The 23821-nt window shown below is 35.5% G+C and overlaps 1 protein-coding gene across 1 annotated transcript in view; it reads right to left on the bottom strand.

Moving 5' to 3' along the window:
* Positions 1–3247: 3247 nt before the first annotated feature.
* Positions 3248–23821, bottom strand: part of KTN1 (kinectin 1) — a 138840-nt gene continuing 118266 nt past the window's right edge. Inside the window, exons 35-44 of the mRNA XM_024133698.3 lie at positions 22900–22980; positions 22031–22120; positions 21819–21911; positions 20787–20858; positions 20464–20547; positions 20214–20297; positions 17668–17751; positions 15761–15853; positions 14784–14904; positions 3248–4026 (exon numbers count right to left, since the gene is read on the bottom strand). Of these exons, the coding sequence (XP_023989466.1) occupies positions 3875–4026; positions 14784–14904; positions 15761–15853; positions 17668–17751; positions 20214–20297; positions 20464–20547; positions 20787–20858; positions 21819–21911; positions 22031–22120; positions 22900–22980 (954 nt within the window). The 3' untranslated portion in view covers positions 3248–3874. The remainder of the gene's footprint in view (positions 4027–14783; positions 14905–15760; positions 15854–17667; positions 17752–20213; positions 20298–20463; positions 20548–20786; positions 20859–21818; positions 21912–22030; positions 22121–22899; positions 22981–23821) is intronic.

The raw sequence follows: 23821 nt of genomic DNA, 5'->3' as shown, positions 1-23821 counted from the left end.
TGTTCACGGACTCAAATGCAATAATATTCAAAAGCAATACTTTAAAAATCCATGATGTGGAAAATACACACGCTCAAAAAAAAAATCTCTTAGCTTAAAGGAAATCAAAAGTTAACACAAAATTTTTTTAATTGGTGACAAATGTCTATTGGCAGAGGAATGTACAAATAAACTGTAGCATGTCCATAGTTAAAAATGAATGAATAAAAGCTGCATGTATGAATTTTAAAACTAATATTAAGCTAATAAAGCAAATGACAGAATAATTTATATAAAGTTTAAAAACATGCAAAACACTATTACATGTTGTTTCTTGGATACATGTATATGTATTAATCATATAACAACATGAAATTAAGTGATAATTTCCACCACAAAACTATTAGAATAAATGAATTCAGCATGGTTGTAGGATACAAGATTAATATATAAAAATCTGTTGCATTTCTATACACTAATAATGAAATATCAAAAAGAGAAAGTAAAAGAACAATTCCTTTTAAAATTACATCAAAAAATATTAAAATACCTAGGAATAAACTTAACCAAGGAAGTTAAAGACCTATACTGTGAAAATTATAAAACACTGATGAAGGACACTGAAGATGATTCAAAGAAATGGAAAGATATCCTGCAATTCCCAAATTTAATGCAACCCCTGTCAAAATACCCATGACATTTTTCACAGAACTGGAACAAATAATCCTAAAATTTAATATATGGAACCACAAAAGACCCAGAATTACCAAAGCAACCTTGAGAAAAAAGAACAAAGCTGGAGGTATAACCCTCCCAGTATTCAAACTCTACTACAAAACTACCGTAATCAAAATACATATACATACTACTATATATAAAATAGATAACCAACAAGGACCTACTGTATAGCACAAGGAACTATACTCAATATTTTGTAATAAGCTATAAGGGAAAATAATCTGAAAAAAATAAATATATATGTATGTATAAGTGAATCACTTTGCTGTACACCTGAAACTAACACAAATCAACTATACTTCAATAAAAAAATTTTTTTTAAGTTGCACAAACTCCTCTGTGGTGACACAAAAATTTTTTTTAAAAATCAAATTAGCCTGGTATTGGCACAAAAACAGACACATAGAACAACAGAACAGAGAGCCCAGAAATAAACTCAGACACCTACAGTCAATTAATGTACAACAAAGGAGGCAAGAATATACACAGTCTCTTCAACAAATGGTTCTGGGAAAACTGGACAGCTACATGTGAGACAATGAGATTAGAGCATTCCCTCACACCTTCTAAAAAAATAAACTCAAAATGCTTTGAAGACCTAAACCTAAGACCTGAAACCATAAAACTCCTAGAAGAGAACATAGGTGGAACACTCTTTGACATAAATCGTAGCAATATTTTCTTGTATCAGTCTCCTAAGGCAAAAGAAATAAAAGGAAAAATAAACGGTACCTAATTAAACTTAAAAGCTTTTGCACAGCAAAGGAAAGCATCAACAAAATGAAAAGACAACCTACTGAATGGGAAAAAGTATTTGGTAATGATGCAACTGACAAGGGGTTAATATCCAAAATATATAAACAGCTCATACAACTCAACATCAAAAAAAGCAAATAACTCAATCAAAAACTGGGCAGATGGCCTGAACAGACATTTCTCCAAAGAAGACATACAGATGGCTAACAGGAGCAGGAAAAGATGCTCGGCATTAGGGAAATGCAAATCAAAACCACAATGAGATACCACTCCACACCTAATGGAATGGCCACTGTCAAAAAGCCTGCAAATAACAAATGTTGGAGAGGATGTGGAGAAAAGGGAACCCTTGTACACTGTTGGTGGGAATGAAAATTGGTTCAGCCACCATGGAAAACAGTAGGAAGGGTCCTTAAAAAACTAAAAATAGAACTACCATATGATCCAGCAATTCCACTCCTGGGTACATATCCAGAAAAAATGAAAACCTAATTCGAAAAGATATATACACCCCAATGTTCATAGCATTATTTACAATAGCCAAGACATGGAATCAACCCAAGTGCCCATCAACAGATAATTGGATTAAAAGATGTGCGTGCGTGTGTGTGTGTGTGTGTGTGTGTGTGATGGAATATTACTCAGCCATAAAAAAGGAATGAACTACTGCCATTTGCAGCAACATGGATGGACCTAGAGAATATTATGCTTAGTTAAATAAGTCAGACAAAGACATATGCTATATATCATTTGTATGTGAAATCTAAAAAGTAATACAAATGAATGCCTATGCAAAATAAAATCAGACTCAACAGATATAGAAAACAAACTTGTGGTTACCATAGGGAAGTGGGGAGGGTCAAATTAGGGGTATGAGATTAGCAGATACAATCTACTATATTTAAAATATCAATAGATAAGCAACAAGGATATACTGTACAGTACAGGGAAGTATACCCATTATCTTGTAATAACCTATAATGGAATATAATCCACAAAAATACTGAATCACTATGCTGTACACCTAAAACTAACACAAAATTGTAAATTAACTATACTTCAAAAAAAATTAAATGATAAACATTACCTTCAGTGCAGTGCCTACCTCTGGAAAGCGAGGGAAATGGGATCAGGGAGAGGTACACAAGATGCTTCAACTGTACCAACTGTTTTGTTCCTTTTATTAAAAAAAAAAAAAAAAAACCTCGAGCAAATATGACAAAATGTTAATATGTGATCTTGAGTGGGGTACACGGGTTTTTTTCTATTATTTTTCCATGATTTTGTGTATCTGAAATATTCATGATTATAAGAACTGAAAGACAGCAAAATCCCCACATATCAAAATCTGTGGGATTCAAATAAGTCCAGAGGAGAACTTACAGCCTCTGAAAGGAATTAGAAAATAAGAAAAACTGAAAATAAATGAATTAAAATTTAAAGACAAGAAGTTGGCAAAGTGCAACAAAATAAATGCAAAGAAAGTAAAAAGACTGAAAATGATAAAACCACATATGAATTAAACATAAAACAAAATACAAGAAAGTACTGATAGAACTGCCCGGTATAATTTTTAAAACTGTTGGAAAAAAACAATATGCTAGACCAGTAGCCATCAAATTTTTCTTCTCAGAACTCCTTTACACTTTTAAAAGCTCTTTGGTTATTTCTATTAATATTCAATGAAGTAGAAGTTAAAGCCAAGAAAAAATTATAAACGCTCATTTTAAAGTTTATTTTAAAATAATAACATAACAGGTTCTCGTGAAATATAACTTCATTTTCCATAACAAAACAAACCAAAAAGATGTAGTGAGAAGATTGGTATTGCTTTACATGTTTGCAGATTTCTTTAACATATGGCAATAGAAGACAACTGTTTCTACATTCAACCTGTTGTGACATGTAGTTTTGGTTGAAGTATACAAAGAAAATATGGCCCCATGCAGATATGTCACTGGAAAACAGAGAAGTAGCCATTTCAGGTAATTGTTGATATTCTTTCACACAACAGCAAAACTCAACACGTCAATTTCTTAAAGATTAATCATAATGTAGAGTCTGAAACCCTATCAATGAACTTTTTGTACTCTGTTACATTAAAATCCGTTAGTTGGTCTTGTTCTTTGAATGACTCTTTTACCCAAGCCTGATTTTGCAACATTGTGTGTTGGTCATTTGGAAAATATTGGTTCAGAGTTATGCAGATCTTCCAAACATTGACACATTTCATTTTATATAACAAAAAAGCACATTCATTATTACCACTACTGATCTCATCAGAAAAGACATTAAGTGAATCCGATATTTTCTTTACTGGGAGTGAACAGTGGTGAAAATACAGTAACTACTAACACAGTTTGGAGCCACTGCTTTGATCCTTGTTGAAGCACCAGCAATTTTACCTACTTGTTTTAACACCATCAGTGAAAAAGGCAAATAACATCTCAGTATTATCAAAGTAGTTTTGACCTTTTGGAGTTCTGGAAAGGGCCCCGGCGATGCCCAGAGCACTGCAGACCACACTTCTGAGAACCACTGAGGTTGAAGATCCTTTGGAAAGTACAGTCAAGAGAAAATGAGAAGGTACAATAACATCAGGAACAAATAGGTTTTAAAAAAAAAGTATATTTTTTAAATTATAAATTTAAATTATACACATAATTACACACACACACACACACACACACATATATGTGGATATATATACCAATGAGCCAATAAGAGAAGCAAGCCAGAAGGCTTAAGTTGGAGGATGGAATCCTAGTTCCTCCAGTCAGTAGCTGTGAGACCTTGCTTAATTGTCCCCCCGTGCCTCAAATTTCCTTATTTATAAAATGGGGATGTTGATAAAAGCACCCCTTCAACAAATTCTGGTGAGGATTAAATGAGTTAACGCAAGTAAAGTGCTTTAAAAATGTCTGGCATGTGGTAGGTTGTATAAGTGTTTATGTGTTAACTGTCATAATAGAATTCCACCACTGAATATGAAATTGCCCAATTTCTGAGGAAAACACGAATGACAAAAACTGAGTCAAGAAGAAAGAGAAGAATCTATCAACCAGTTGGTAGAACAGGCTGGATTTGGCCTCATTTTCCCAAGCATGGTCTTTGTGCAGCACCTCCCTCTTCTCTTAAGCACCACCTGAGCAGATCCCACAGCTGTCCTGTAACTGCAGCTAATCCAAGTCCAGGTCACTGTCACTGGCCTTAGTGGCAGCAACAGGGAGGAGACTGTTCTTTAACTCCTCCTTTGCCCTCCCTACTCTGGGGACCCAGATGATGAATGGGGTCAAAGGACAAACATCTCTTTACTCAACCGAAGGTGCAAATGCAGCCCCCTTCTGGTGATCACTGTTCCTCCTGTACACGCCATCTAGGGCAGATCTCACAAGTGGCAGATGCCCATATAGGATTCGTCCTGCGATGCAAGACATGTGAAAATCTGGTCCTGCCTCTAACCCTCTATGGGCAATACAGGTGCTGCCCTCTTGCGGCTGGGGTGAACACTTACAAGGTGCTCAAGCCTTACACAGTGTCACTGACCTCCCAGAAATGTACTAGTTTTGCTACACCAAACTGAAGGATATAGCCTGCTTCTCAGGTATCCCGTCACTCCTCCCTTCCACATCTCTCCGTTCTTTCTAGGGATCAAGATGTCTGCTCTCAACTACAGTGGTCATTTTCTTCTTCTTGTAGTCACTTCCCAAACTAAGAAATATTCTCAGGGCTTGCTTCCTGCCTCAACTGGCTGTTAACAGTGGCAAGAGGGGCCACTAGAGACTGAGGACACGGATGACCTCTCTTTTGATGCTCCCATCCTCTCCCAGCGATCTGCCTATAAGACACTGGGGAAGGGTAGACAGCTGGGGATGGATGAGACGAGTAGGTTAGTTTAGCCTTCCATCATTCAGGGTAACTGAGGAACTGGGGATATTTAACCTAGAGGAGAATGGACTTCAGAGAACATAGCTATCTTGGCATATTTGAAGAATAACTGAATGGGAGTATGGTACGCTTTTCCTATGTGATTCTGGAGTAAGGAAGTAGGACAAACTGCTGTAACAGGAACACAACTTTCAATACAATAACTTAATAACCATTAACAATTAAAATTGTACCTAATTGTGAACTTCCTGCCACTTCAGAGGCAAAAAGATGAACACGTATTTGGTTGGGATGTTGAGGGAGGGAACAGAAATTAATCAGAGATTAGACTGCATCCTCAAAATCTCTTGCAATTTTTTTTAATTCAAACATATAAGGAGGTTGAAAAATAATACAGTTACACAGTTCTTCTGAGCAAGAATAGCAAGAAGGACTTCGCTGGTGGTGCAGTGGTTGGGAGTCTGCCTGCCAATGCAGGGGACACTGGTTCGAGCCCTGCTCCGGGAAGATCCCACATGCCATGGAGCAACTCCGTGTGCCACAGCTGCTGAGCCTGTGCTCTGGAGACCGCGGGCCACAACTGCTGAGCCCGTGGCCACAACTGCTGAGGCCCGCATGCCTGGAGCCTGTGCTCCGCGACAAGAGACCACTGCAGTGAGAAGCCCACGCACCATAATGAAGAGTAGCCCCCGCTCACTGCAACTAAGCCTGCGTGCAGCAACAAAGACCCAATGCAGCCAAAAATAAATTTATTTAAAAAAAAAAAAAGAATAGAAGAAGAGGTTTATAAGATGGAAAGTGGGATTTGTTTGTTTCTTTCAGAAGGCAGAGACATGAGTACCTTTATAAGCAATGGCAAAGGAAAAAGAGATGACAATGATATGGCATCTGGCTGGCCTTCAGACCAATTTCCCAGTGGTTTGCTGAAAGCAGCCAAGGCCTGGGGTAGCCCAAACTCCCAGGCCAGTTACCAATGGCCATGAGCAGCTTCTTCAGTTTCTCTCTATATACCTTAGAAATACTATTTGGTGCAGGTGCTATGTGCTGAAGGCACCACTTTAGATAATCCTCAAGGTATAAAAATGAATTTCGGGAATTCCCTGGTGGTGCGGAGGTTAGGACTTGGCACTTTCACTGCCAGGCCCGGGTTCGATCCCTGGTCGGGGAACTAAGATCCCACAAGCCATGCAGTGTGGCCAAAAAAATAAATAAAAAGTAAAAATGAACTTCATCCATTTATTTAAATATTTGAGCACAATTAAGTGTCAGGTACTTTCTCAGGGCTGGGGATAAAGCAAGGAACAAAAGAGATGGTTCCTGCCCTCCTGGAGGTAACTTTCTGGTAGGGAGGGGTATAAGGAATGACCAAGTATATACTGGAGGACTGTTAATGTTATAGACCAAGACAGGTAGGGGGATAGGGAGGCAGGGGAAATACTGGGTAGTCAAGACCTGATGAAAAAGGTGACATTTAAGCAGATTTCATGATGGTGAGGGAACCAGCCAAGACTGACACCCAAGAGAAGAGAGCTGTAGCAGAAAGAACAGAAAGTGGAATGGCCCCATGGTAGAAGCATGGCTTGAAACAGCAAGGAGGCCACCATATGACATAGCAGGTACTTTAATATTCAATGGCATAAGACATTTGTCAATGGTTATTTAGCATCTGAGCGCTCAGTGTTTTCAGCCAATTATTTAAAAAGAAAAAGAAAAAAAAGATAATATATGTTATCAACATGTTCAAACAACAAAAAAGATAACATATGTAAACTGTGTAAAAGTGTCTGATAAGAAGGAAACAAAAAAGTTAATCATTACTTAAAATAATAATAGTAATAGTAAAAATAAAGTAGAGCTCTTCTACCTGAAGCAGGAGTGGTAGGTCTGAAACCCAATACTTGCCCCATCCTTTCTGTAACCCACAGTACTTCAGGACACAGTTTACATTGCACAGAACCACAGAGAAGACCCAGAACTCTAGTTAGAGAAGGTGTACAAGCAACAAACCTACCCTGTCTGAAGTTGCAATTAATGATTGTGTTCTAAATTATGTTGATCTAAGTGCTAATAAAATCTGTTAAAGCTCAACGAAAATCAAAACCAGTTTGAATAATAAGCATCCCTTTATTTGCTGACGTCATTACAAAAACTGATTACATTAGCAACAAAAAGTGTTTTCTTGAGTTGAAGTCAGAGGCAGTTGCTTCCCAAAATGTTAGGTAAAACAGTGTACAATATCAGTATTAAAATGTTAAATTTTACATTGTCCTTACCACTTTTGATCTTCTGAACAATTTTATTGAGCAAAATAAGATAAAAGATTACATGTTTATTTTATTTTCAGGAATGTAAAGGTCTAATTATTCAAACAGTTTTTATTATAAAACTAAACTCTGAAGGTGTCTACAGAGTTGGCTTTTTTTTTCTCTCTCTTTAAATCAGTAGTCTAACAAGGATTAGAAAAGACAAAACTCTGTTCAGTGTTTCTGACAAAGTAGAAAGGGTGAAAACATAAATAAGGCTTTAATTTGGCAAAATATAATACAATGCCTTCTGTTATCCTTGAATGAACAGTTTCCCAATTACTTCACTCTGTAAAAGATCAGAAAGAAAGAAATTCATTTTAAAACAAAGAAACAAAAGGCAATCAGAAGACATCTGTCAAATACCAAAAGTACATATGCCATTTGATCTAGCATGGCCTTTTCAACTAAGATCAGAACAATTAATACTAATGGTAATCAAAAATAAGAGAAAAATCTCAGGATTCAGAAGGAGCTTCTGAAGGTGGATTTTTAAATATGTGAAACAAAATCTCAGACTAAACTGAGAATAATACAGGGATTTAAAAATCCTATCTAGGGACATATGCCATTTGATCTAGCATGGCCTTTTCAACTAAGATCAGAACAATTAATACTAATGGTAATCAAAAATAAGAGAAAAATCTCAGGATTCAGAAGGAGCTTCTGAAGGTGGATTTTTAAATATGTGAAACAAAATCTCAGACTAAACTGAGAATAATACAGGGATTTAAAAATCCTATTTAGGGGCTTCCCTGGTGGTGCAGTGGTTGAGAGTCCGCCTGCCGATGCAGGGGACACGGGTTCGTGCCCCGGTCTGGGAAGATCCCACAATGCCGCGGAGCAGCTGGGCCCATGAGCCATGGCCGCTGAGCATGCGCGTCCGGAGCCTGTGCTCCGCAACGGGAGACGCCACAACAGTGAGAAGTCCGCGTACCGGAAAAAAAAAAAAAAAAAAAAATCCTATTTAGAAAACATTTAAGAGAACAACATTGGGAATCCATTTGTATTACTGTTCTACTCAAGAGACTGTAAAGCTAATAAGGTGAGTGAGCAGCACTGGAAAGAAACTGAAATTTACAACTCTCCACGGGTAAATAAATAATTTAAGCTTCAGACAGAGATTTTCTAAGGTCTTTTGAAGCTTTCCAAGTCAGATAAAATGACTAAAGAAATTAAACTTCAAAAGCCATTAAAGAGACTAAAAGGACTTAACCATATGCAACATGTGAAGTTTGACTAGATCCTGGTTTGGAAAAAATAGCTAAAAAGATATTTCGGGTATAAGTGGGGACACAAATATGGGCTTTAAAATGGATGATATTATAGAGCTACTGTTTTGGTCTTTTTGGATGTGACAGTGATACCATGGATTTGTAAGAGAATGTCTTTGTTCTTAAGAGATACATACTTAAGTGCTTAGGGATAAAATGTCATATTATTTGAAAGTTACTTTCAAATGTGTTGACATCAACAAAATATGTATACACAAATAAAGAGATGAAGTAGCTGAAGGGTGTCAGTGTTATATATCCTTTCAACTTTTCATTAAGTGTGAAAATTTTTTTTGTTTGTTTTGCAGTACACGGGCCTCTCACTGTTGTGGCCTCTCCCGTTGTGCAGCACAGGCTCCGGACGCACAGGCTCAGTGACCATGGCTCATGGGCCCAGCCTCTCCGTGACATGCGGGATCCTCCCGGACTGGGGCACAAACCCACGTCCCCTGCATCGGCAGGCGGACTCCCAACCACTGTGCCACCAGGGAAGCCCTAAGTGTGAAAATTTTCAAAATTAAAAAGTTGAGGGGAAAAGAAGCAATTAGAAAGTTAAAAAGCAAAATTATCACTGGCTATCATGTTCTCTAATTAAAACAAGATTAACAGCTGATCAGAAAGTCTACATAGCCCACTGGTACATTAAACTAAGAAGTGCTGTGTAAACACATTACACAAAATGAAAACCTGATCCATATGACAATCAAGTGTAAAAGTGTAGAAATAAAAGCTAGTTTTTGTCTGAAACATTAACCCTTACACTCCAATAGCACCAAAAAAGAACTTTTTCCTTTCAGAAACAAGAGAAAACTGTATCATGAAAGAATCTATTTGTTAAAGGGAGTAAGGAGGACAAAACACATAGACAAAATTTCACCTCAGTTTTTCCTGGATAACATCAAGAGCCTCTCCAATTCAATACTGACAAACCAAATTACCAACTTTAGGAAAAAGCCAGAACTGAAGGAAGAAACTATAAGAAGCTGGCAACAAAGGATTAGACAGAATGAGGAGAAAAGAAAGCCGTGACAAGGATCAGAGCACACAGTGCTTGAATTAGGGAGAAGAAAAGTACAGATTAAGAGCACAAGGTCTAGGCCCAGACCACCTTAATTTAAATCCCAGCTCACCCAGTTACTAGCTGTGTGACTTTGGGCAACTTACAGAACTTCTTTGGGTCTGTTGTAAAATGGGAATAAAAAAATAAGTAATAATATTAATAATAATCATCATCATCACCATCATCCCTACCTATCTACTGCACTGGGTTGTTGCAAAAATTTAAATGAATGACCATATGTTAGAAGCATGTTCATTCTTAGAGGCACATTCATGAAGTGTTAGCTGTTAAAATCATCAGCCTCCTTCCACATGATTCCACAAACAGGTTCCAAGGTAAAGGATCCTGGGTGTTATAGTCTGAATGTTTGTGTCGCCCCCGTCCCCCGAAATTCCTACGTTAAAATTCTAACCCCCATGTAATGGTATTTGGAAGTGGGGCCTTTAGGAGATTCCACTGTCATGAATAGGATTAGTGTCCTTTTAAAAAGGACCCCAGAGAGCTCCCTTGCCCCTTTTGCCATGTGAGGACACAGCAAGAAGATGGCCATCTTTAAACCAGGAAGTGGGTCTCACCTGACAGAACCTACCGGTGCCTTGATCTTAGACTCCACAGCCTCCAGAACTGTGAAAAATAAATGTCTGCTGTTTAAGCCACCCAGTGTATGGGGGTTTTGTTATAACAGCCCAAACAGACTAAGACATGGGGTGATAAAGTCTTCTGATATAGTTGGACATACACTTGGAACATTTAGAAGCCAGGCAGATATGAAACACAAGAAAAAGTAGACATCTGGAAACAAAAAAGTATACTACAAAATACTAGTGTTAACAATCCAAAGCTACAAAAAAAATTACCTTAATTAAAAGGGGGGTGGGCGGATGACGGCCTTCTGTTTGGGGAGGTGGCAGGGGTGGGGAGAGAAGGATAGCAGATGAGCAGGGAGACTTCCAGAAGAAAAGAAGGGTTAATTGTTTTACAAATTAAGGGCGCAAGACAAATGCCCCTATGACTCAAAGAAAGGCTAAGTTCTGTGTATTAGGATTTCGAAAACTAAATTACTATACATCATCTCTCTCATTTTTGTCTTTTAAAAATAGCTTTTCTCTTACTGAAAATGTACAGCATTATCTTAAACAATTCATATGTACTTGTAGTATATACTAAAAAGAAGTAAGATTCCTGGTGGGAAGGTAAACTGGTGCAGCCACTATGGAAAACAGTATGGAGGTTCTTCAAAAAACTAAAAATAGAGCTACCATATGACCCAGCAATTCCACTCCTGGTCATACAGCTGAAGAAAACTCTAATTAAAAACGATACATGCACCCCAATGTTCATAGCAGCACTATTTACAAGAGCCAAGACATGGAAGCAACATAAGTGTCCATCAACAAGAAGACGTAGTATACACATACAATGGAATATTACTTGGCCATAAAAAAGAATGAAATAATGCCATTTGCAGCAACATGGATGCAACTAGAGATTATCATACTAAGTGAAGTAAGTCAGAAAGAGAAAGACAAATACCATATGATATCACTTACATGTGGAATCTAAAATATAACACAAATGAACTTATTTACAAAGCAGAAACAGACTCACAGACATAGAAAATAAACATGGTTATCAAGGGGAAAGGGGGCTGGGGGAGGGATAAACTGGGAGTTTGAGATTAGCAGATACAAACTACTATATAAAAAACAAGATAAACAACAAGGTTCTACTGTATAGCACAGGGAACCTTATTCAATAAGGTTCAATATTCAATATATTGAATATTCAATATCTTGTAATAAACTATATGGAAAAGAATATGAAAAAGAATATATATATGTATATGTGTATAACTAAATCACTTTGCTGTACACCAGAAACTAAAACAACATTGTAAATTAACTATGCTTCAATTAAAAAAAAAAAAACAAAACAGTAATAACGTATACCTAAGTAAAGCAGGGAAGAAAAAAAAGAGATTCTTGACATCAGACATTAACCTATAAATTCTGATGATTAAGAAATCTGTATTTCCAATTTAATTATCTGGTAGTAATTTTAAAAGAGCTGACAAGAGGGAGAATACACTGAGCAAAAATGATGGCTGAAGTTAAAAACCTGAGGGTAACACAAACATTTAAAGGGCATAAAGAAGAGCTGTGGGAACCAAGAGATCCCTAAGGAGGGGTTATCACTGTCAATGCTGGGTAGAACCTATGCAAGTAGAGAGTTCTCAAGTGCTGGTGGACCTCTAGCTTCATAAAATCCATCTATCCTTCATGATACACTGCTGACCACTCAACCGCCCTTTCACTTGCCAAATTTGAAATTAAGTTCATCAGCTAACAAAAGAATGCTGAGTTATCTATCACTTAGGTGAGCTGCCTGCTAAACAACAGTTCAGTTTTAGCTGTGTTGCCAGGTTATATGTATTTCTTGTAACAAATTACACACTACATTTTTATAAATTAGGAAGAAAAAAATCTGGAAAAATAAAAGTGTTACTACCAATGATCAGTGTAAGTCTCAAATTTAATATGATTAAGGCCAATGTGGAAACAGGCAAGCAAAAATGGTTCGGACCACATGTTTGAGAAGAAAAAGAAAATACTGAAGAACACTTTTGAGATGCTGGAGAGATACTACTGACAAGGTCTAAAAGCAAAGGGTAACAGGCCATCTTATAATTTTTTAGGTTCTCAGAAGAGAAACCCTTCCCTTAGAAAACAGAGGCCTAAGGACTGACCTCACCATATTTAGAATAATTCACAACTATTTTCAGTATCTTATATGCAAAAGACGATCCTGTATTAGCTCTAGCAATTAGGAAATCATTAATGAATGACCTCAGCAAAAATGGTTTCAACGGAATGGCAGAAAGAGAAGCCATTCTAGAGGAAATGGAGTAGTTAGTAGCAAGAGACTGTGAGAATAGTTTCTTCTTTTAAGAATCTTTGTTAAACAGTGAAGTAAAAAAATTAGGGTGGTAACCTAAAGAAAGTACAAAGTTAAAATAATATATTTGAGCATTTTTCAAGACTGAACAGAAGCAGTGAGTGGAGAGAAGAAACAGGACTGAAGATGTGGGAAGGAAAGTTGCCCTGGGAAGCAGGAACCGAGGTTATTTTCTAATTTGGGGAAGGGTGGTAAGGTGGCAGAAATTTAACTCTAGGCAACTGAGAGGTCAGCTTACCAAGGATAAAAGATTAAGGTATAATTCTTTTTGCTGACAGGTTATAAGAATGAGTTAGGTTTATTTGAAAAGTCTTCTTAGAGGTAACTGACCTGAAACAGCATTTTAAAGGAGAGCGTATGCTAAGACAGGCCAGAGGATAATCATTCTACAAAAGTGAGACAGAATGCCCCTGTAATCAAGATGGAGGTCCATCCCAACTTTTCCAGAGCACCTAACCTATCCCGAGGCCTCTGTATAACCTAAGAGTCTTAAGTTTGGGTTCTGAAAGGGACGATTCAGTGATGAGTTGCCCCCTGGTATTGCACATGCCACCCTACTCATGTCCAGGACACCACGATTATTATAGAACAAACAGCTTCAAAAGGAAGAATATCTAAAGTATTCAGTGCATATCAGAACACCCTAATAACCCAAGGCACTGTGACTTAAGTCATTCTTAAACAGGTAAAACCCAGGAATCAAATCAATCAACATGCATTTCCAGGTAATATGGGCAATAAAATTTTATAGCTTGGTTTGTTTATCTTCAGTTAAGACTCTCACTTCAGGAGTTAAAAAATGGATTTCTCTGATTACCCACAGCAAACTTAAATAAAATTCAGCTTCCAATGTAAAGAAACTGTGATGACTTGATTTTCAGTTCAGCATCTTGCCTCAGTAAAAACATTATAGTCACTTTATTTTACCAAGTCATTAAAAAAAAAAGAAATCACACAAATATTTTACCAGAACTAAGATCAGGATAAACTAAAGAAACAGTTGCAGACATTATGGTAATGAACAAAACCTAGGTAAACAAGTTATGAGTCTGTTCTGTAAAAAGGTCAAAAGAGGCAAAGAAGAAGGGTTTTTACATAAAAACACTAATTCGAAAAGATATGTTCATTGCAGCATTATTCACAATAGTCAAGATATGGAAACCACCTAAGTGTCCACCAATGAATGAATGCAGAGAAGATGTGGTATGTACACACACACACACACACACACACACAGAGTGAAATACTATTTGGCCATAAAAAAGAAGAAAATCCTGCCATTTGCAATAACATGGTTAGAACTTGGGAGGTATTATGCTAAGTAAAATAAGTCAGATGGAGAAAGACAATATGATTTCACTCATATGTGGAATCTAAAAAAACAAACAGACAAAACAAAACAAATTCATAAAAGAGAACAGCTTAGTAGTTACCAGAGGGGAAGGGAGTTGGAGGGTGGACAAAATGGGAAAAGGAAGTCAACTGTATGGTTATAGATGGTAACTAGTCTTGTGGTGGTGACCACCTTGCAGTGTACACATGTAAAATGCTATACTCATGAAACTTACATATTAAAAAAAAAAAAAAAAGATAAGGTATGTTTTTTTCTCCTCCAAGCTACAAGACCAAAAAATACATACAAGATGGAAATAAAACTCCAAGAAAGCTATAAAGCTGTCATTTGGAGGTTCTGAGAGAGATAAAGAGGGAATATTTCCACTAGGGTAACAAGAGTTCCTATATTTAAAGTGAATACACACTATACATACATTTACACACACACTATGTCAATTATCTACAGACAGACAGTAATACTTCAGTTATTCTTACCTAATACCTGATAGTGTTCTTTCTCCTTTGTGAGCTGTTGGTTTACTGCCTGAAGTAACTGCTGTAACTGTGTTACAGTCTGATTTAGACTTACAGACATTGTCTCCTTCTCAGAAGACTCCTAAAAAGAAGACGGAAGAGATGAAAAACTCTGAGCACAAGAAAAAGGCATTTGCAACCAAAACCGAAAATAGTTTATTGTTGTTTTAAACACAAACAAAAAAATTTGAAAGATGATATGAAAATTGACAATAAAAACCACATAGAGCAATAGTGTTTGCTACCTAGTGGTGTAAATTAGTTTGCATCAAAGAAAGTTATGTTATAAATGTCACTAGGTTACAAAGGGAAAAATCTAGAATCGATGAATATCAAATATGAATCCATTTCTCCTTTCAGAAAAAAAACTGCAAGGAACCAAAGGAGAGTACATTCGTAACAACAGAAAAATAACAGTTAACATATATTGAGCTCTTACTAAACTTGCGGCACTGCTTTAAGTGTTACCCACTATTCTAAGTGTTTTGTATAGTAATTCATTTATTCCCTTCAACAATCCTACAAGATAGGTACTAATATCATTGCCTTTTACAGATGGAGTAACTAAAGCACAGAGAGGATAAAGAGTTTCCCCTAAGTCAGTCACACAGCTACTGATAGTAGAACCAGGATTCAACACAAGCAGCAGAGTCTACATTCTTAAGCAGTACACCGTAATACTTTCCACCACAAACCTAAACATTAACAAAATAATATCTCACCAAGCTAAAGTGAAAACAAACATTAATAAGAACACTGCATTTCAGATAAGATACCTCAAAGAAAAAACAACCTTGAGTTAAGAATGCAACATAATTGATAGAAGCACATTAAAGAGGCATTTTTTTTAGGCAGAGATGGATCCTGTACATTTTTTATTCTTCACATAATTTACAAGGTAATTAGCCCAGAGATTTGGAGCTAAAAAAAATGCATACCGTTTCTGGGGAAACATCACTATTCTCAATAACAGTAGTGTCTCCAGCAGCTTTTACTATTTTTGACTGGATAAGATCCAGTGACTGTTGAGCCTGTGAGGAAAGCAATATGGAGCCTCTGAATAATACAACTGATAAATATACACAAGAAAAAAAATGAGTGATTTTCTTACACTCATTATATTTTGTACAAAACTAAAGCTCTTCTCAAAATACAACTTAAAGCCAACCTGTTCAGTTTTTTCCCCAAAATCAAATAGCTTTCTCCCCCACCAGATTATAAAAACACATGCTCACCATTTTAAAAAGTTCAAACAATGCAGAAAATGTATAAAGAAATTAAAAGCAGAAATAACCACAGTGATATTTAGGTTAACATTAGTCTAGATCAGAGGTCAGCCAAATCCAGCCACACACAGCCTGTTTTTGTAGAGCTCACAAGCTAAGAATGGTTTTTACATTTTTAAAGAGTCGTGCTAGACAAAAAAAGAGTACATGAAAGAAACTACAGGTGGCCCACAAATCCTAAAACAGTTTGTGAGTTTGCTGACTCCTAGTCTAGATCCCTCTTTAGTGCATATATGTCCTAACAGAAAATTGGTAGAAAATGTTCTATAAATGGGCTTTTAACATACATGCTGTTTGACGAAGCATTTTATCTTTTTACATGTCAATAAATATTTATGTGCATTTCCAATTAAGAGTTGCACAGTATTTCTATTACATAGATATGGTGCAGTTCACTTTCAACTACTGTTGCCATTTTATGCCAAATAACATGGCATATCCATATCTTTGAGCAATGGTTAATATCCTTAAAGTACCTTCTGAGAAAATAAATTGCTAGGCTAAAACTGCAAGCTTTATATTTTGTGCAGTGATCAAACATTCACGTTATCAAAATAGAAATCAGATTGCTCAATCCTGACAATGTATCATATATCTAAGTCAGAGCTCTGAAACTTTTTTTTTAATAATTCACATGCTTAATTTATTTTCCATTCACAAAATAGCCCTTGTAAATGCCATTTTATAGAAGATAAACTTGAGACTTGCAAAGATCAAATAATTGCCCCATGGTCACACAGCTCGGAAGTGGTAGCAGTAGGATTCAAACCTAATGAAACTTTTTAAGTTCACATTTTATCTACTGGTGACAACATCAAAGTAATCTGAAGCAACTCTAGATTCGTAGACTTTTGCATAACAATTATGATATAATCATACAGAACCAACAGAAATATTTTTCAACCCTTAAAAAAGTGGCGAATTTGTTTTGCTAATGACTAGATCTCTTATGAACACAATCTTAGCTCTAAAGCAGCTTTGATAAAAGCACTTATGAATTACACTATTAAAAACCTCAAAACAGAATTACAAATAACTTGTCAACCTAACGCAAAGAATAAAAAATGTAATCCTAAAAATCGCCCATCTACATATGAGATTAAGAAAAACATATTTCTACAAAGAAATAAAGGGACGAATTTCTGAAACATTAGAGGTCTATATATAATTCTTTCACATTCATGAAGATCAAAAGAAACATACTTTGTAAATGACTATATAAGCAAATCCCAATAAAAAATATATAGATGTAACCAATTTTAAAAGTCACATCAACTGAATTCAAAATTTAATCTACACTTTACAAAGCAATTAATTATATAAATATAATGAAATGAAGAAGCGAATTAAGAATGGAAAAACAAGCCAAAAAGTCTAGTTCCAAATATGTAACTGTATAACAAACAGCTTAAATTTATAAACAAATTAATGTAATGATGCAAAAGAATGAATCCAGGGTTAGCACTATGTGAATGAATCCAGGGTTAGCACTATGTCTGCTTAAGATTCCAGGAACAACATAATATGATACGGCATCTTCAGGACAAGCAGTGTCTTACCTTATGCAAGTCACCAGCTACCTTCTGTCTTTCACTTTGTTCAGTTCTAAGTTTTGCAAGTGTTTCATTTAACTGCTTCTTTAACTGTAAAAATACAGGAACACCACAATTAACTTAATTCACATCCTTCTTTGATTCCTGCTTTGATTATGCTGAGACCTCTAGGACTGAAGAATGAATAAGAATGGGATCGCTAACAGTTATTATGCACAGTGGATTAGCCAATATGCTGCACCAGATGTATAGAAAAGCTAAGAAGTGGAGGTTCCAATCTGTAAAGCTAAACATAAGAAAAGCTACAGAAACAAACTAGAGTTGAGAGTAGAAAACTGCAAATGTAAAAACAAAACCATCAAATTCCAGTAGATTACTTTTTTTAAAGTATTACTATTCACTATTCATAGGGCAGTTCACTCACATTTATTTCAAATTAAAAGGCAAGTCATAAGAAATTTTACTAGTTTTTAAATGTTTAAAGGCTTTCTTAACCTATATAGTTCAGTTAAGAAGAATAAATTGTGTGATATTTAAAAAAAAAAACATTGAACAGAAGATTACAAATCCAGTTAAATGAAATCTTCAAAAATTTAAATGTCACTCATCCTTTAAGATGTCACTAGAAAGATGAGTGCAAGACCACACTGGCCTAACTATACCAACAAGACATGTCTTAATATATACATCTCAACCAACTTGTTGAAACAGTTATAAAGCTCTATTAAACTCTAGAGCTAATACGTAATGACTGTTCTCTTAGTAACTATTCTGATTACGTAAGAATGAGGGAAATGGACTCACTGACAAAAGATAACTTTTTCTTATTAAACTCATCAAGTTAATTATGTCTCTCACCCACAGGCACAGCATTTCAAACAGTTCTGGAAACCCAAAAGGGGGAAATATAAGACACTGACATTTCAAACATGTAGAGAGAATTAGTGCAGGACATTCCATTTGGAAATTTTATTTTGGGAACTTTATTTATCCCAAATGCTTCAGTTCTTGCTCCTTTACTTAACTCTGATTTCACACATCAGAGAGGTTATTCCTTTGGCCCAGTGAACACACAATGTATAAGCAAACAAAATTATTTTAATATATCTTAAAATGTGGCAACAGTTACCCTGAGCAAAAAGCAAACAGGAAGATTAAAATGAAGACTGCAAACTCAAGGCAAAAAAATTTTAAATATCACTCAAAATGACCTCTTGACAGAAGAAGTAAAGGGTCAAAATATACAAAGAGAGCATCAGACTGAACGGAGACTCAACCATAATCCTGTGGGTTTGATGCTGCACTGGAGTCAGCCACCAAGCATCAAAGTGAAAAGTAAAATCTCCAACAACTGTAGGTAGAAGTGTTTTTTTAAAAAACACAATACAGGGTAAGTATATCACTTAAAGCTGTTGCATATCACAGTACCAATCTGTGCAATGTATAGCAAACATATGCATAAAACCTTAATTGAATCATTCCCACACTGCAGTGGGAATGATTCAATTAAGGTAAAATAAAGGCAAATTTTATTTCAAAAACAGAAAGGGGTGTGTGTGTGTGTGTGTGTGTGTGTGTGTGTGTGTGTGTGTGTGTCGGGGACTCTGTGTACATTTCATAGAGAGCTCTACTCTGAAAATTGATTCCCATAGATCACTGCTGTAACACTGTGTAACATGAATGAGTTAAGAAATTTTCTTTGGTACATACAGCAGTACTAAAAAGAAAATTCCAAACTTGGCAGCGTTAACTTATAGTAAGGAGAAAACTAACTTACTGCAATTGTACTAGAGTTCATTCAAGTACTTTTAAAAAATCTAATCATATTCTTAATTTTTAAAAGTCACAGATAGACATAATGATTACTGTTTCAAACATACAATAAGATAGTCATGTTTATCTAACAAACAAGCCTATCTCAATCAGTGTAAATTTTCAGAAAATTTAAGAATGGGAATAACAGAGTACCCTGTCTTTATACAACATTTAACTAACTTTGAGTCTGTAGTTTTCGGATTATTATGCTCTGAATAAATACGATGATGATAAAGAATTCCACAAGCTTTTTGTTATCTATAATGTGTAGAAAGGCCAGTTAAAATAAGCTACTTTCAATCGTTGCCCTTGAATGAAGAATATGTATCTTCCACCTTCAATAATCTCCTTCCAGGTTAGAAAATAAGAGGCCCAGTTAACTATGGTAACTCTGAGAAGAGAAACTTTGCAACTCAGCCAATCTTTGTCTGTTTCATTTCTTTATTCACTGAAAATAATGCTGTTGAGGAAATTTGGTTTTATAAAACACGGAAAATTTTGAAAAAGAGTTGCAAGCCAAACATGCCATTGTTAGGAGCTAAGAAAAGAAGGATCATCTTAGGAATCAAGAAAAGACAGACCATCTTGAGTCATCAGAATATGAAGATTATCTTAAACTTATAAAAATGCCAAGCTAAAGGTGTTAGCAAGGAGAAAAAGTCTGGATGGTTTCTCCACATGTCAACACAAGTGTTTTCAGAGCCTACTTGATACCCCGTGGAGAACAAGCTTCTTACCAAATTTAGCTCTTCATTCTGTCTTACTGCTTCAGAATATGAATCATCAAGTTTTTTCTGCAATTCAGTCAACAGATCTTTCAGCTGCAATGAAGTTTAGAGTTTAAGATTGATTTCCTTATGATATCCCATGTTTGTATGCTACTTGGAAGCTCTGCCAGAAACAACTTGCACTGAAATATTTTATCACTCTGTTATAAATTTAACTTAAATTGAGAAGCAAGGTTGAAAAAAATTCTATTGTAAGTACCTCTCTGACTTCCATAACATAGGTAGATCGTTCCATTTCTGCCTTCTCTAGCTCCATTTCCAAATGCTCTCGTTCTCTTCTCAGCTAGCCGTGCAACAAAGAAGGAGAAGTTAAGAGACATATTTAAGAGGCTTCCCTACAATGAAAAGTTATGACACTTATGAATATAAAACTATACCATCTGAAACACTATCCAAGATATTCTTAAAGGCATAACAACCACATCATAAGACAAAAGAAATCTTAAAACACAGCTTGTGAGACAATCGTTAATGCTAAAAAATGAGTCCATAGGTTACAAGTCAAACGGTGAGATAACATACATTTTCAATATCTTTATTTTCTCTTCTTAATCGCTCTAGCTCTTGCTCTGAAGATGTGAATGACAATTGCATCTGAAATGTGAAATAATTATATGACCAAGTTAAACCACCAAGGATAGAGAGGCTTTTCTATCTTGTAGAATTTTAATCAGACACTTCAGAGGTTTTTTTTTTTAATGTATCTCACTTAAAGCCATAACTGAATTTTAAAAGATCTTAAAAATTAGAGTGTCACATTTAACTTGATTTAAACTGTGGTCAAAACCTACCCCATTTGCATAGTATTATATTAGGTCCAGTTAATTGTTAATTAACTGTAATTAACAATAATCAGCTGTACTTAATCCCCAAATGCATTAATATAGAATACCATCAGCAACCTTAGATTCTGCACAGGTCAGCCCAGGAAAACAAGTGAGCAAGAGATGGCACTCTTTACCACACCCAAGTACTACTATGCTATTCTACATGAGCATCCAAGATACCAGATTTTGGTATCTGTGGAGACTCCTGGAACTAATTCCTTGATGGACATGGAGGAGGGACAACTGTAAACAGAAGAAAAACTAAGACTACATAATAATATTCAAGTCCCATGAACAGAAGAAGTACTTACTAACTTTTTCTTGAATACTATATCATGAGTCACACATCTGTGTTTTAAAACTTATTGTGAACACCAAATATTCTTTGCCTTATGTTATCACACTGTGGTTCTTTAACTTCCAAAGCACTCTGCGCTCTGTATCATCACTCTTTAGTCGTACTCTAAACCAGTGCGTCTAAAGCGTCAGTGGGCATCAGAATCATTCGGGGGGCTCTTTAAAACACAGACTGCTAACCCCACAGCTTCACATTCAGTAAGCCTTGGGGGGCCCAAACAATGTGCGTCTCTAACAGGTTCCCACGTGACGCTGATGCTGCTCATCCAGGGCCCGCACTATGAGAACCACTACTCTAAGCTTTTTTTTTTTTTAATTGTTCACACATCCCTTTTATTTTTTTTCCCCTAAGCTCTTCTTTTTAAAATACCTGTTTAATAGTCTTTTGTGATTCATCGACCTTAACTTTCCATTTATTCTCTTCTTGCTCCACACTTCTCTGTAGTTTCTGTAAAATTCCTTCCTATAAACAAAAGTATAGTTATTCTGAAAAATTCATGTTCTAATACCAAGATAAACTATTTAAGCAACTAAGTAATGTTAATAATTATTTTAAAATGTAGGTTAAAAATCATTTCCTACTGTTTCTGCAAGGACGGATTTGTATTTTTCACACTCTAGCTGTAGCAATGTGTGCATTTCATCAGCTTCTTTCAACCTGTGCTCTAAAACCTGCAAACAATAAAGAAAAATTCTCTAGTTTAGTTTTACCAGAAAGTTTTGTGCTTCAAATTTGTTTCAGTGCTTAATGGTATATATTATACAAATGGTTTCTATTTTATTATTAATCACTACATTTCAACCTTCTTAAGTAACAATGAAGTTCAATTACCTTTTTGGTCATTTGATTTTCCTAATAAAGCTCTTAGAGTCTGTTTAATACAAAATATATCACACAATTTATAAATAGGCTTGTCACTCTTTAGTGAGACAGTAAAATCAAAGCAGATCCACATGTGAAGTAAGGTCACAATGCCATGGGAAAGAGGGTTTTATTCATGCCACTTGAGAGACAAAAAAAGTTAATCTCCCAAATTTCAGTAGTCAAGGATAAAAAATACATCTAGGCTCTGAATACTCCTAAATAATGTATTTGGGGATACATTAGCAAACCAATCAGTTTCTACCTATCAACTGATCTTTACTTTCTAAACCCAAGCTAAAAAGAGAGCAAGAGACAGTTAAATATTCAGTTTTAGAAATGACTAAGATAACAGAGTTAAAGGAACGAGAAAGATCAGCTTTGTACACAAATGAAACACAAGGAAGACTTAATAGCATTTCCACCAAAATGTACAAAAAATGAAACCACCTTCTTATACTTTCTGAAAAGATCACTATTCTACTCATAATATAGCCTTTATCTTTCCCAAGCTTATAAAGACAAATTCTGATTTACTTCTTTTTTCTATGTTTCTTTAAAATATAAATACTTCACTTCATGAACTAACCTTAACCTCTTCTGAACCTGAAGTTCCAGCCACACATTCTTTAGCCCTCTTTTCAAATCCATGCAACCATTCACTGTAACTCTGTGGAGAAGAAAAGTCAAAACAACCAATTTCAAAAAATACCTAAATGAAATAAGTATTTTAAATAACCAAATTAGAAGATTATAAAAGAAATCTATATAGACAAACACCATCCCTCTGGAAATTTCAACAAAGAATAGAATTGTTACATAAGTTGTATCTGACCCAGCCTTGAAAATAAACACTAAAAATATGCCTATGTACTACCACAAAATCAAATCTAAATTTATTTACCCTGTCCTAGGATATGTGCAACTGAATTCTGGACATACAGGTAGAAGATCTGGGCTCAAACCAGCCTCTAACACTTACTAGTGCTAGGGATTCAATATAAATTAAATTCAGATTTAGATGCTTAAAGTATGTAAGCCTCTCTTCAATCCAGGTCATATAGTTTAGATCACTCCTCTGCTGATTTTCTTAGCAAAAAAGCAATAGAAAGCAGTTTTTAAAAATTACTTCGTGTATAAAAGCCCTTTTATATCTACTGACTATATTAACTTAACATTAAATTTAATTATTATCTTAAGGTAAATAGTTTATTATCCATCATATCTCTAAAAATTTAAAATGCTAGACCCTAGGTAGCACACAAAAAGCTTAATATATTTCTTAAATACAGACTACATGCAGAAGTATTCAACTTTTAACAAGTGCATGAACAAAAAGCCAAATATCATCATTCATGTCTTATGGTGATTTATAAATATTTATAGTGTCAAAAAGGTTTGGTGGTTGAAGGTGGGTAATATTGCTGTTAAGAATGAATTTGTTACATTAAAAAGAATTTTTGTGTGTGTGTGTGTGTGTGTGTGTGTGTGTGTGTGTGTGTGTGTGTGTG

Source organism: Physeter macrocephalus, chromosome 11 (genome assembly GCF_002837175.3).
Source record: "Physeter macrocephalus isolate SW-GA chromosome 11, ASM283717v5, whole genome shotgun sequence".
Classification (NCBI taxonomy): domain Eukaryota; kingdom Metazoa; phylum Chordata; class Mammalia; order Artiodactyla; family Physeteridae; genus Physeter; species Physeter macrocephalus.
Note: the sequence above shows the minus strand (reverse complement) of the source record. Positions and strands in the feature narration are given on the sequence as shown.